The sequence below is a fragment of the Channa argus genome, chromosome 9, assembly GCF_033026475.1.
Source record: "Channa argus isolate prfri chromosome 9, Channa argus male v1.0, whole genome shotgun sequence".
Taxonomy (NCBI): Eukaryota; Metazoa; Chordata; class Actinopteri; order Anabantiformes; family Channidae; genus Channa; species Channa argus.
The window spans coordinates 15321515-15336514 of record NC_090205.1 but is presented as its reverse complement, the minus strand read 5'-3'; the positions used below and the strand labels follow the sequence as shown (position 1 = coordinate 15336514).

Genomic DNA, 15000 nt, shown 5'->3' with positions numbered 1-15000 from the left:
AGCTAATTAAAAATATAGAATCGAGATCTGCAATTCAAAACCTAAAAGAAGTTGTTAAACTGTACTGAATATTTGCATGGGACTGAATATGAAAATATCAGCATGGACTGAATATGAAAATATCAGCATGGACTGAATAGGCAGAGATATGCTGTGTACAGCTTTTAACCACCACTGATAGACTGCTCATCAAGCAGGGTTTGTTCTGACATAGGTGTACAAGATGGTTAAAAAAAAACTCAAAACATATATTACCAGTTTTTGTTTGAAGGACATCTTACTACAGTAGCACTTAACGAAATAAACCTATCATTGCCATACTGGGGCATGTCTTTTACTTGGGCAAGGTGACGCTGGGTCGACTTTATGCTTGTGTTCTCTGCGGGCCTGTTAGGAGAAATTGAGAGAGAGTGCTCCTGTGGGGATTTGGGCGGCTGCTGGCTGAGGGGACATAGGATCAAAACGCTAATGGTGGACTGGACTCTCAGGGCCCAACCTGACACATCATGGTTGCTAAATGAATAATGGCTGCTGTGATCAAATGCACCATTCTAGATAGATGAATGAATGAATTCTGACCTTTTTCTGCACATTTCCTGCTAACATTAGTTGCTTTACCTCAAGCTCACTGCTCGCTCTGCATTACTTGTACTAAAGTACTAATGTAATAGGATGCAAATAGGATTTATTGTTTTAAATATGGATAATTGTTATTGAATATAGCATTTGGCATTATTTGCCTTAGGTCTTACAGCATAATTGAAACGTCTGGACAACATACCTGGGCCATAGGATTTTAAAACATGTTACATGTAAAGATGGACTTGTTGTCTTGTTTTGATGTTTGCCTTGAAACTAAATTTTGTCACTTAATAAACCAAAGGTCAATAAATATATGCACCATATTTATGACAAAGAAGCCACTCAATTTTTAATCAATGAAGAATAAACATTAAGTGCTTGACACAGCACTCTACATAGGAAAATAATATACTGCTTATCTGTCCTCTTTCCCATTGGCTTAATTCACAGTATACTTCAAAGAGGACAAAGTATCTTTTCTGAAAGTACATTCTAGTAAATTTACATTAAGCCTAATGTCAGACACATGTATTACAGTTCATAATCCTTAAACGCTATCACAAAAGACAGTTTAACACTAACTTTCAACTTTCAAATATAATATTTCAATGCATCACATAACAAAGTACATTCATCACCCCTGTACTGTGGTGGAGGCAGCGGTTATTACTGATATGTCAGAACACAAACAAATTAAACCAAACTCAACTGCAATACTTAAAAATGATGAATTAATGATTTTAGTGAATTGACCCTTTTGAATCTGTTTCATTCTTTGTGTTGTTGAGAAGAGCTTGTGTAGGAAGCCACTCTGATAACATTAGGACAAATTGCAAACCTATAGCATGCAATACTTTTAAAGAAGAGCCATATATTTATGCAGAAAGGATAGCACAGCAGCACCGACAATGTGTGTCCTTGTATTTGTACAGTATGTTTTGTGTGCATTTGTGCACACACATTTTGGTAGCTCTGTCTACTGAGGGAAGCCTGAGGCAAAAGCTGTCGCGTTGACATCTAATGCAAACAGCTTTCATTTCCCCAGGAACACAGTGACCTCCTCTGAGAACATATTTTTCCAAAAAGCAATAAATCAATTTCCTACACAGCTTGACATTTCTATACAATATTTACAGCTCAAACTGAACACAATTCTTAACATTTAAACCTAAATTTGAAATATTAATTAAATTAAAGTGTTGGCCGGTCACATAACAGAGATGAACTACTTGCTATTATGGATATACAGTTGTATTTAAAAGTTTGAGCACCTTTTGAGCAAATCACAACCCCGTGCCATCAGAGAAGTTAGTTTGTTCCAATATTCATGCGATGTAACTTTTTTCATGAAAAGTTTCATAAAACGGTAACTACCTTTTAAAACATAGAATTCTTAAAGCTATAGGCCTCGGATTTGTAGAGCGGTTCAAGAATTAACTCAACCATCTCATGACATTTCTATGCTTAAAACATTAAGCAACCATGGGCTCCTCTAAATAGATTGACAAGTATCTGAAAATAAAACTAAATGATCCCTACAAAGCAGGAGGGGCTATAAAGAACACTTCAAATCTCTGAAATGTCAATAAAAATTAGCAATTAAGGGTAACCATAAAGGTCAAGACTACATCTCGAATACTAAGAAAGACTTGAGCTAACGATTGCATGTATGCTGGGAAAAGGCTGCAGAAAAGTTTAGCTAACAAGAGTAGTGGTGCACTCTTCCATTATGCAGCTTTGATGCGCAGGGTCTTTAGTATTAGTGACCTTACCAGCAAATGATTGAGAATGTTATTAGGCAGTAAAGAAAATTAAACAGTACACTGATCCTGTAACTCTTTCAGATCCATGTATGGGGTTGTTCTAGGCCTGTGTTTTTGTTCTCACAGCTAATTTCTTTTTCCAGATTTTATTAATTATTGGAGAAAGGTGTTTATTCTTTAATTATTGTGAGAAAGCCGTTACAAACAGATTTAAATGCTTCTTTCTTTCTTGTTGTTGTTTTTTTTTGTTTTCTTTTTTTTTTTTGGTGACAGAACCTCTAGACACTGAGGCAGCCATGGATTTAGGAGCATCTGATGTGATGGAGTCTGAGGTTCTTTATGACTGTGTGATCTGTGGCCAGAGCGGACCTTCCACTGAGGACCGACCTATTGGCCTAGTAGTTCTCCTCCAAGCATCTTCAGGTACTTCCCATCATCCTACTCTTTCACTTCCACTGTTAGCTAACAGTTTGGAACCTAGTGAGGCAAAATTAACGAGGTATTTTACAGACATCACATTCTGTTCCTATATTGGCATCTTTCAACCCCCATATTGGATGAGATTGTAATAGGCATGTTAAGTGTTCTTTTGATTGGCTCATTTATCATTCATGTTGATCCCTGCTCACTTGTACACGGACCCAGCTATTATAAGGGTTTGATTTTTGTTGATGAAGGAGGATTATTCACTGTCTTTCAAAAAAATGGCATGTTTGATTAATCATTAGTCATGTTGTAAAACTTCGGGAAAATCTGACCTTAATATCAAATGTCTATCTAAAGTGACCAACAGTGGATCCACTGTTGTATACAGTTAAATTGTCCTCCATGGCAAGCAGAACCAGTATAAGTGTAAATGGTTTCTAGTTTGATATCACTATGACTAGATTTTTGTTTTTGTTGTTTGAACTACTACATAGGATTTAGTAGTTCAAGTTTGTGCTCATTGACTTCTGTCTTTTAGTTCTTGGGCATCGCTGCAAAAGCAATGAGGCTAAGAAGCTACCAACGAGTGATGATGAGCACATCTACCCTGCAGACACCTGTGGAGTGGCTCATGATGTCAGGCTCATGCTTATGCAACGGTTCTTTAAAGACGTGGGTGTTTTGACAGAAAAATATTCATAAATCCTCAATTTAACCCTTTTTTGCAAACAGTCATACAAGTATAATGATTCTAATAGTCCCTGTGACAAATTTCTATAATAAAACAATCTTGTTTATATTAGTGGTTTGCAACCTGATAAAATTTAACAAAACTATTTAAAACAGGACAACAGTTTTTATTTTCTTTTGAATAAATTTAAACAATTGATTAGACCTCCATATTGCAGTTTTTCTCACAGAATGTATTTATATTTGCAGTGCAGGCTAGCATGTGTGCCTGTGCCTTTTTAAATTAGTTTTTTTTTTTACTTAGATTATCATGTATTAGTGCCAAAGATTCTCTGTGAAAATTGTACAAATATTGATTTTATCCATGCTTCAAATATACACTACTGAAGTTCCTAAATCATAACTTTAAAAAACAAAACAAAATCAGCTGATGATTTTAGTAGGGAGGAGGTCTCACTTGGTTTTTGGGACTGCAGTGACACTTCATCCAATCTGGGTGTTCAGAGTTGCTACATAGTGGCAAGATCAAAGCAAGTCTCATGCCAGCGGCTTAAAATATGAGGTAAAAGTGTGTACTTGGATGTTTGCCATGTAGTCATTTACTAGCTCCTACAGAGGATAAACTGTGATACAGCTAATAAATTTCAGATATTGCCCTCTCCTACATAAAGATAATCCATGTTGAGCTCATAAAAAATAATATATTACTAGTCTTTTCAAAATTATTAGTATTACTTGTAGTTACTTGTTGTATTACTCATTATATTGCTTGTCTATTAGTATCCATACGGAGACGGAGAGTCTATGGTGAAAATTAGCAACATTTTATTGTTATTGTTTATTGTTGTTACATATGCAGCTACAAGCTTTGTTAGTTCTTTGTGTCTTGTTTTGATCTGCTGTTGATGATTATAATCTAGTTTTAGTTTAGCCATTGAAGGGTTACAGCCATCTACTCTAGAGGGCTCTTCTTAGTTAGTATGTATCCTCACAAGCTTTGCATTGTTGTGCTTAATGTCTTAATAAGTTTTTTAAGAGGTTTGTACAAATAACATTTTAATGAGTTGTTTTTGGAGGGAGCAACTGTAATATTACTTAATGTTATTTATACCTTTTTACTCTGCTTGCAGTATTATGGGGAAAAGTAATATTACAATAATACTGAAACGAAAACAGCAAAAAATGTATTCACCATTATTGTCACCTACTTCCATTTGCTGTTCTTCACATTCCTTATGCCAACTTTAAAACAACAAATGCACTAGTTGACTTTGATATAATGGGGTTGAATACCTGATAATCTTTTTACATGGTGTAATTTATATATTTTTCTCTGTCTCTCTCTCTCTCAAATTCTGCAGAGCTCATGTCTGCAGTCTGTGTCAATAGGTTGGGATGGGGGTGTCTATGTCCAGACATGTGGACACACTTTGCATATAGATTGCCACAAGTCATACATGGAGTCTCTTAGGGTAAGAGAAAGCTTGGGTCAAAAAGCCATTAGAAAAAATTTTATCAATCCATAAAAACTTTAACATTTGATTAAACCATCAGTTAGGTCAATATAAAACACTTTATAGTTACAGCTTTTTAAATAAGATTGTTTACAGTATATTTTTAGAAATTAAGTATTTGGAAATTGTCTTTGACCTTTTGAATAGGTAGAATTTGCACAAAATAATAGCATTGTGGGCACAAATATTATCACCATTATTTAAACCAACTGATAAATTCATAAAGGTTATTGTTGTACTAGAGCTTTTCTTGGTGTTTTACTTTTGTAGATGCAGTATTATGGACTAAAGATTCTGGGCCACATTTTATTAAAATCAGACCACTTCTGTGTTTTTTCAGAATGATCAGGTCCTCCAAGGTTTCTCTGTCGACAAGGGTGAATTTACTTGCCCACTGTGTCGACAGTTTGCAAATAGTGTCCTTCCCTGTCGCCCCGGGCGTGGCACAGAGGCTGGTACCTGGCACGCACCCACAAACAAGAAAACGCGTGTGCTTATAAAGGAGGTAGAAGATCTTCAGGAGAAACTTGGCCTTTTCCCTGTAAGTTTTACATTAAACCAGGATTTCCTGTTTGTTTTAAACGGCTGTGCATTAAAAACGCTTGTCACCTCAGTTGCTTAGATGTTGGTAGCACCATATGCAGCGATTCTAATGTGTATATACAGTTTACAACATATTATAGGAGGAGTTGACCTTTTCATGGAACTGTAAACAGGGTAGTAGAACAGAGAGACTACATTTCTATAGAGGAATTTAAAAGCAGGCACTTGTTTTATAAATAACATGCCTTTCTAATTGTATGATTGTATGGATGGATTACATTACATTTAAATGTTTATTGTAATTTATGTGTGTTGTGATAGGCATTTGTGTTTTCATTTTATTGAAAATGAAAAATATTTAGAGTTGTATACTTTTTTACATGATGATGATGATGATATAATATTTGCACATTTTATCTATTACAAATTACATTCTAGTCTTATTCAAATTACCCAAGGGGATAAGTAATTTAGTAGGGTTAGTAAATTTTTTTAAAATTGTGTGTGTAAAAAAAACAAACAAACAAACAAAAACTATGAAATGCAGATACCATACACCATGTAACCTGAAATTGACATAGAAGATTGTTTCTTTACAAGTTTACGTTCAAGAGCTAACCTTTATGCCAAACCTCAAAGTTCATTCTAGAAAGAATGTTTACGTAGTTTGTTCCTATTTTTCAAGACCGAGTCCAACTTGAGTAAAGAGATGGAGTTGGTTATCAAAGATATCAAGAACACCACCCAGAAAAAATACATGGACTATGGCAAAAACCCTGGCTCCCCTGACAACGATTTCCTGTTCATGTACTCCGTAGCAAGGTAAGAGCAGAGGTGCACTGTAGTAGTACAGAAAGGGATCTAGAAATTAAAGCTAAGCAGGGTTCTATTAGCAGAGTCCCATCTATGGAATGTATAGATCCTTATTCTTGGAGGTGATGTGATAATATTACATTCTCCATTTGAAAATGTGTAATTAAATGCTTAAGGGTATGAATATGCCCATGAATATGAGGTGTGGTTTCTGAGTACGAGTACAGGTTCAACAAGAGCAGTACTGGGCTCGATACTGGTAATGAGACGTCCCCATTGACTGAATCAAGAATTGCCACATTATCTTGGTAAAGGCATTGCTGTATAGTGTGAGCTGTCCTAGTATCCCTGTGCTAGTAATTTATATAGGTATAAATTGTTGCTTTTCTTGTTGCATTCCCCTAGCTTAAGTGTGTTTGGACCAGGATTGTGCCTTTCTTTCACAGATTTTATTTCCATTTTGATAGATATAATCTTCAGACACATCTTGGAAGTGAGGTTCTTGTGTAATTTTTCTAGACTAGACCTCTAACTTCTAGGCAGGCTGTAGCTGAGTGTAAAAAGGAAAGCACTGCAGTATCTGAAGCCATAGTACTCTAGTAGACAACAGTATAATTGGTGAAAATAAATTTGCCTTTAGCCAAAATGTAAGGGGGAGTTGCTACAAATTTGGAAAAAGGTTATAATTGAGTAGTATGTAATGAAGTATTACTTCAGAAGTTGCTGTGCATGAATATGGCTCTTTTGTATTTGGTTATCTCAAAGCAATTTTGTATGGCTAGTGACCTTTGTGTTGGCAGTGACTAAACTTGGAACTCCTGTCTTTGAACCACCTCACATATTTTTATACACATGCACACATCAACTGTTGTGAGCAGTGGAATAAATGCTAAGTTGTCTCCTCAACTGTTAATGCCAGTCTTTACCTTGAATACCAGTGATTCTCTGTGCATCCTAACCCTAACCATAGTTTTTAGTCCTGAAAGTGCTTAAGTTGTTCAGTGAGCAGTGAAGGTATATTCTATTTTATTTTTTGCTTACTTGTCATTGGTACTGTACTGGCAGTGATAACTTTTTCATATATGTTCTGCCATTCTTTCATTTTACATTATTGTGACTTGGTAACCTTGGGGTGGACTAGAAGTCTAACTACTCTAGTGCTGCTACTACTAACTAGTTACTTAGACACATAAGATTCAGCTGCGATGTCCCAGTTCAATTTAATTTAAGTGCATGCCGTCCTCCACACACACTCTGGCAAATAAGCTTGAAATATAATCTCGAAAATAAATTACACAGTCCCTTTTCAGGAATTTATATCTTCTCAACAGAATAGTCACAGGTAAGAGAAATGATTGCCCTCCATGTTACCTTGGGGTTTCTAAATCCACACCACTGCCACTCCAAAAACTTTGCCCTTCCTCGAGTGTAACCATCCAGACCTTTTGCCCACCCATTGCTGTAGTTCCATCAGCCCTCCACCCTGAACAGAAATATTCCCTGAGTGTGTCTGGGTGCCCATTGGCTCTCTGAAGTTCAATGAACAGCTCAAATTGCCTGAGGAGTGGAAAATTCCTCTGTCACAGGGGTGCTCTTATCAGCAAAAGCCAGATGGAGCTTCATCGTGCCTGCATTATCTATGTGAAATTGCTTTTTTCTCCCAGGAAACCTAAGGATTTGTCCCCACCTTCCAAGGCTATAGAAAGAAATGGCCAGCAGCAGAATGAAAACAGCCCAAGATCAGTCTTATTTTAGTAATACCTACAGTATCTGTTTTCACCATCAATGTACTTTGTTAAAGGTTTTTTTCACTGTTTTGGTGTTTGGAAATTAATGTTCAGGAGTAATATGTTTAGATATGCACGAGACATTCACATTGGAGAATATGAATAAACTGTGTTTTGAATAGCTTTTATGCTAATAGTCCATCTTGTGCAAATCATTCTTGGAAAGCTGTCATTTATTTAATACAGAATTGCTTCTGCCAAACAGGCACAGTTAAATGGCAAATGGCTTTACTAGGCACCATTTTTCATCTTCCTAATCAAAGTGGCTAAAAAGGAAGCCCATGTAACCAGAAGTTGAATATGATTATACTGTGATATTTATACCTGTACATGCTCTCTGTTCCTTATACAGGCAACCTCTCTGTGTCAGAAGCTTGTTTTAAAGGCTTTCTGCACCCAAAATTCTTTTTTGTTTTGTAATTAATGATTTGCCCTATGTAGCATGCCACACATGCTACACACACAAAGAACACTACCACACAATTTAATGTACAGAAATTGAAAAAGCTGGCTGTAGAGTAGGTGACTCAGGCGTGTGAGTTGGCATGTGGTTTAAATATACATATGTTGAATTGTGTACTTCTTACCTATGTCCTCAGGACCAACCTGGAGTTGGAGCTTGTACATCGAGGAGGAAACTTGTGCTCTGGAGGAGCCAGTGCAGCTGCCAAACGCTCATGTCTCAGTAAGTAGTTACTCCCATACTCCAAATGCTTTATATTATAAATATATGCAACATTAGTTTGAAGATTGTCTAGTACTAATACAGTTATAATTTGGCAACAGGAATAGAGTTATGACAGAAAGACAAATTACTTTTTTCAGGTCATTCATGTTTATTTTTACAATTTAATGGAAAATGTTGTCACAACGTAAACAATTGTAATCACTGCAATCTTTCTAAAGATGTCTTTAATAAAATGTGTTTAATCTGTTACTATGTCAGAGATAATATACCATTTTAAAATGGTAATTACAATGATGTGTGTCTTAATACAAATTGTTTTACATCATTGTCTATCATTTTAAAACTTTGTCATCATCTTGTGACTTGTCTTGAGATCACAATGTAACATTAAAAGTAGAATTTGAAAACACAAAGGGTCAGTTGGCACTGGTAGGCTAGGATAGATGCTGTCCCATGTGAGCTGTGAGCTGTCAGGATAAATGTAGCAGAGAAATGGGTAAAGGTACTTTTTAAGTTAGTTGTGTCACTGCAGACAGGGCAGGATTAAAAACAAATCTTAAATTAAGCTTAAAAAAAGTTAAACTTCAACCCCTACTAACATTTATTGTTTGCAAGTGTTTGTGAAAAAAGGATAGGATATTGCAATATAAGCTAAATCTGAACAATTTCCTTCTGAAGTTTGCTTTACACCCCTTTTTTATGTATGTAATTATTCTGTCAAAGTTGTGACTGCTGCAGTGAAACGACCTGTCATCCTTGAGTGGCTAAAAAGGATTTCACCCTGGAGGTTTGCCATTTTTGAGCTACATTAACCATGTAGCCAAGCTGATGACCAAATTTACTCACTTGCAGTACATTAGTGTTCGTTCTTTTTAGAGAAATGGATTTGGAAGAAAACGACAGACATGTGCCAAATGTCAGCGCTAATGTGGCTCCTAAACCTTTTTTCCAGTAAATACATTTTATGTTAAACTGATAAAGATATGGTGGACCACAAGGCAAGCTGAGTGCAGATATCCTGATGGTAGTCTCCCCCATCCATACAACACAGGGTCACTGAATGGCTTGATAAGATTGAAAATGATTAAAAATGTTAATCGTACACTATAAGCTTCACTATCACCAGATCTTAACCCAGTTAAACACATACAGGGGTTTCTGGAGTGGTGTGTTAGACAGCAAAATACCAAATGAGGTAATATCTTGTTGAATCAATGCCAAGGCACATTGAAGCTGTTCTGGCAGCACATAGTGATGTGCCATGTGTCATCATAGTGTCCCCTTTGTGTATTATCATATGGACTAAAAGGACACATGTAATTGTCAAATATCTCTCATGATAAGTGAGTACACAGCAAGGTGACCGTTAAAAGACCTGCTGTGAAACAAGCTTATTTTCTACGTATTATGTTATGTAGACAACATGGAAATGTCAACAACAGTGGCAAAAGTTTACACTGATCATCATGAGATGTGATCTGGAAAACAGAGTCAAGTAATTAATAAACTAAACAAAAGTTATCCTTCCCTCCATGGAGGCCTTGTGTAAATAGTAGTAAATAGTCATATATGATTGCAGTAGTGACATTCAGAAATCAAGTAAGTAGTTTCGAGTGCATGTATTTGATGGTGAAATGATTATTGATGTTTATTTAGTTAAACCACTGTGGATATTATTCTATTATTCTAGACCTCTAATGCTTCCTCTTTTATTTGACTATGCTATCTTTTCTTCCGTTTCCTTGTCTTAAAGTGGTCTTAACATGATAGAAGGCTGACTAATATTCTTTATTAGATTTGCAGCGATGTTTGTCAATAAAGACTTGAAATACTCCATAAAAGGTTCAAATCTAACGATTAACACGACAGTCAAGCAAGACAGCAGGCTGTTTCTGAACTGTCATTAAGTATTAAGCCTAAAAGTTTAAATAAATATTTTCTGTCTGTAACGTTATACATTTATGATGTTAGAACTATCTCTCTAACTTTTCTTCATCCTTCATGGGTAATTCCTGGTAGGAGGTAAGAGAGGAGAGAAAATAAACTCCAGTGGCGATAAATGGGATGCAACTAAGCACTTCTTTTTTTTAATGCTGTGTTTTTACCTGTGGAGGGCAGTGTTGCTCCAAGTTTAGATAGTTCTCACACAAATGGAATTGCAAAGCTGATTATTTGGAGCACCTTACTGCATTACTGCTTTATAATTCCCTGTAAAACAAAATCAAATGGGATACGTTTTGCTCATTGGTTTAGTTATACAGAAGATTTTTGCATTCACTCAACAATGGAACTACATAGAACTTATTATTTTAACGCCACTGGTTTCAGATATGGCTCATATTTGCTTTAAATGTATTGCTCTCATGCAATAATAATTTCTAACAATCAACAGGATTTGGATTGGGTGCATAATTGTGACAAATAGGTTAATTTATTTCTGAACTAATAAGAAAGACTTGGTACTCTGTTGTTAACAGATTGGCTCTAGTCAAAGACTTTAGAGGCTGTGATGTGTTCTGCTATTAAAGGATACTGTGTACACTAGAGGGTGTGTGTTTGAGGGTGGGGGGGGGAGGGGTCTCTTCATGTTCCATTAGTTTCACAATGAACAGCTGTGACCTGACCGAATACTTGCTCAAGGCTTTCAAGCACTACACTATGTATCCATCTGCTGGCCTGGCCTGTTTTTTTTCTGAGCCAAACCATTACCCTGCAGTCAGTTCAGCTCAGCTGCTTTTATCATTTGATGTAGACTGTTTGCTGATGAGCTGTGACAATTGACACTAGGATAAACAGACACTTGCTGGTTTTGTACCTTTCAGAACTTGTTGGTACATAACAGTTTTTTTTTCTCTCTCTCTGTTTCAGATCAGTTGTTCCATGTGCTAGCCATGCACATGCGCCTGTACAGCATTGATTCAGCTTACAACCCCTGGACTAAACTGACTCAGATTACACAAGGCAGAGAGGCAGAGTGAGTGGCTTCTCAATTAAGTCCTCTTTTTTATAGTGAATCTATAAATCTGTTTATACATTGCACATACCTTTCAGTCTCTACTGTGCCCTTTTAACTGTCCTCCCTCAAATAAACATGCAATTAAAACACCATTTTGTCCTTTCTCTGAACGCCACTATTTCTTCCTGCCCCCAACAGCTTTTCCTCCACACAAAGAGGAGCTAAAAACAGAAATGGGACCATACATGGTTTCCATAGATACCAATAATTGCTGCATCTGGCAAATTACCGGGCACTTTTCCAAGAGCAAAACGACCCTGTCAAATTCACTGCACTAAGAACAACTACACAATACTAGCACAGCATCTTTGCTCCCAGCTGTCCACCTATCTTCAATGGAAAACTGTATTTATAAAAAAACACAGTTTATACCTCACACACTGTCTTTTTTGTCTTTAAGCACTATTGTGTGTTATTTTATGCACTAATGGTTTTGTCAGTTGTAGTTGCAGCACTTAACAAAACAAAATGACCTTTAACAACCTTTCCTCCCCGTTAGTGTTATAATACAGCTTGTACACCTGTTACTATTTAAGCACACAGGCATACAGGATTCTCAAAGGAGCCATTTGGTGTTTAAAAATACTTTGTCATGGTTTCACGAGGGAGTACTGTCATTGATGCCCCTAGGCGGTAAACCTGATGTAGCCTAGTTAAATAGGACAGAGAAAGATGTTTATACATAGATGCAAAACACTGATGGGGCCTCTTTATTGCTACATAAACCAAAAGAGGAATTTATGAAGATTTTACACTATGCAAGTATAGCTTGGTCTTAACAGAATTGAAAGCTCTGTCCTCTTAGACTTTCCTCTGATGCACAGAAGCATTAACTGGTGAGTGCTTTGGTGATGAAAGGTATTATTCTTTAAGTGCAGTTCCTCTCATTCAAACCTCTGAGGCCTTTTAAGAGTAGAGTGGAGATTGGAACCTCTCTGAATTGGCAACAGAATAGAAGACATTTAAATGGAGATGGCAACACAGTATGAATATGTAACAAGGGCTACATTAAGGAAGTTGGGCTGGGAATCAAAGGTATGGATATTTTTAAGCCATCTATTTGTTACGCAAATTTAAAACTATATCTACTGCAAGACCTTTGCTCTCATTCCATTTATAAAGCTTCTTTTAGACATTTGTCACACAAGATTGCTGACTTCATCTAGCTGTTACAAGGATGTCATTTTAACATTCAGTCAGGTGACTTAGGTTAATTTCATTGAGACATGTCAGCGCATTTATGAAGACAGTCCTAATACTTGTGTGATATTTGGCAGGAGGGTTTGAAATTTTACAATAGCAGGAAATAGAAATGTTTTTTTGTTCCCCTGCAGGCTGCATCAAGCTTTGATTTTAAAACCTACCTCAGTTGGAAACTTAATGACCATTGTGAACATGAGGGGCATTTGCCTCTCTTCACCCAGGAATTTCACAAGCATTTTTGATATCTCCTGTAAGGTTTGTCATGCAAATGCACTGAAAGGCATCATTTTTTAAGTTTCAACTCTTTATTATCTGTCAGGTCACATGCTGTATGTAAAATGATTTTTTTAACTCGTTCATTCATTTATCATTTGACATGAACAGAATGGTCTGACTAAGTCAGATGGGTAGTGTGACTTTTACACAAGTTGGACAAGCAATAATTTGTTTATTAAACAAAAATATTTTGCCATCACATTAAGTAATGTAATACATCTTTGATTATTTATCATATTTATGTTTGGTATAATGGGTGTGTTTCCCATGATTGTATCCCCATCATAATAGCTAGTAGACATGAGACCAAATATACAGTACCCTGGGATTAATGAGATATTCTTATGCTTGTTTTGCAGTAGCTTTGATGAAGAGAGACCTGAGGTACCCATGCTATTTCGCGATGTCCCATCCCTCCTGATTATCTTTGTACTAACGATGCCCCAGCCTCTGCGAAAAGGTACAATTCCTATGTCTGCATCATAACACTACAAGACACCAGGAAGCTCCACAAAGACAGCTCCATTATCAGTCATCATCAGCATGGAGTTCAGGAAAGAAGCATTTTACATTTCTTATCTACACACCCGCTTCTGATATTTAGCTGAGAGGATCAGAGAGGTGTGACCCTGGTGGTGAGGGGGCTGCACCTCCTTTGTCTGCCCTTCATTCCTGGCTTGTCATCGCCATCTTAACACTTCACTAGAAATACACATAGGGGATAGAGTGCCACCTAAAGACCCATTCCCACACAGTGTATTCATGCTTAATGGGTTGTGTCTCAGCGGGCAGATCATCTAATTGATGACTGAAATAGGTTGACCAGTGGAAGGTTGTCCTTTGACAGTTTGTTAATTATCAAATGTTTCTTTTTCCCAAGCTCATGGTGCTTTATAGCATTTATTCCATCATTGCTACACTATGACTAAGTAATGTCTATGTTTTTATTATTAAGGTTGAGATTTTCAGGACAAAATGCAAAAAGCAAAATAAACATTCTTACAAAACCTCATGTTTTGAAATATATATTTTTAAAAGAGTTAAATGAAGGGTGAAGCATGGTCATTCCCGTAAAGATCCTTTGCTCCTAATAGCTGCATACAACTAAAGGATGCCCTTTAGTTGGCTACTAAAGGATGCCCTTTAGTTGTATGTACTGATACAATGACCAGGAGATTGGAGTTGTCAGCAGCCTCTTGCTATGAGAGAAAGCTAATGATGTTCTTTGTTGTTCTCTTTAGTTCAGAACTTAAATATCCTTTAGGCTACATTTTCCACCTGAAACGCTCTGCTAATTATCCAGGACAATGATCTAGCTGTCCATACTTGCTGAACTGAACCACCAAATACAATGCCTCTGTAAATGGCTTTTAATCTTTCATAGCTTAACATGTTTACTGCTAGAGGTCTCTTATTTTAAATTGAAAATAACACATGTTCACAATGTCTTCCTTTGTAGAGCACTTTACTTGTGTGGTGAAGATGCTGTACAACCTGCAGTTCACCCAGGCTCTGGCTGCTCTGTCAGCCAAGTTCAGCCCAGAAGAAAGGCAGGCCTGCAGGACATCTGGAGCACTAATGAAGGTACATAAAATCACATGTCAGTAATAATATACTTTTACCTGCCTTATAGTGTCAAGCCTGTGGTGCATGTTTTTTTTCTTTGGTTGTGTCCCTACTTTACAATGCCCACACACTC

The 15000-nt window shown here is 36.6% G+C and overlaps 1 protein-coding gene across 5 annotated transcripts in view; it reads left to right on the top strand.

The window, feature by feature from the left end:
- Positions 1–15000, top strand: part of ubr3 (ubiquitin protein ligase E3 component n-recognin 3) — a 36232-nt gene that overhangs the window by 15905 nt on the left and 5327 nt on the right. For 4 of the 5 annotated variants that reach the window (XM_067516957.1, XM_067516958.1, XM_067516960.1 and 1 more), the window contains 9 exons: positions 2619–2768; positions 3310–3443; positions 4823–4933; positions 5316–5516; positions 6204–6340; positions 8718–8803; positions 11675–11780; positions 13661–13761; positions 14761–14885. In XM_067516957.1, the coding sequence (XP_067373058.1) occupies positions 2619–2768; positions 3310–3443; positions 4823–4933; positions 5316–5516; positions 6204–6340; positions 8718–8803; positions 11675–11780; positions 13661–13761; positions 14761–14885 (1151 nt within the window). Of the gene's footprint in view, positions 1–2618; positions 2769–3309; positions 3444–4822; positions 4934–5315; positions 5517–6203; positions 6341–8717; positions 8804–11674; positions 11781–13156; positions 13281–13660; positions 13762–14760; positions 14886–15000 lie in introns of those variants that run through there. The other variant, XM_067516961.1, reaches the window with a different exon arrangement.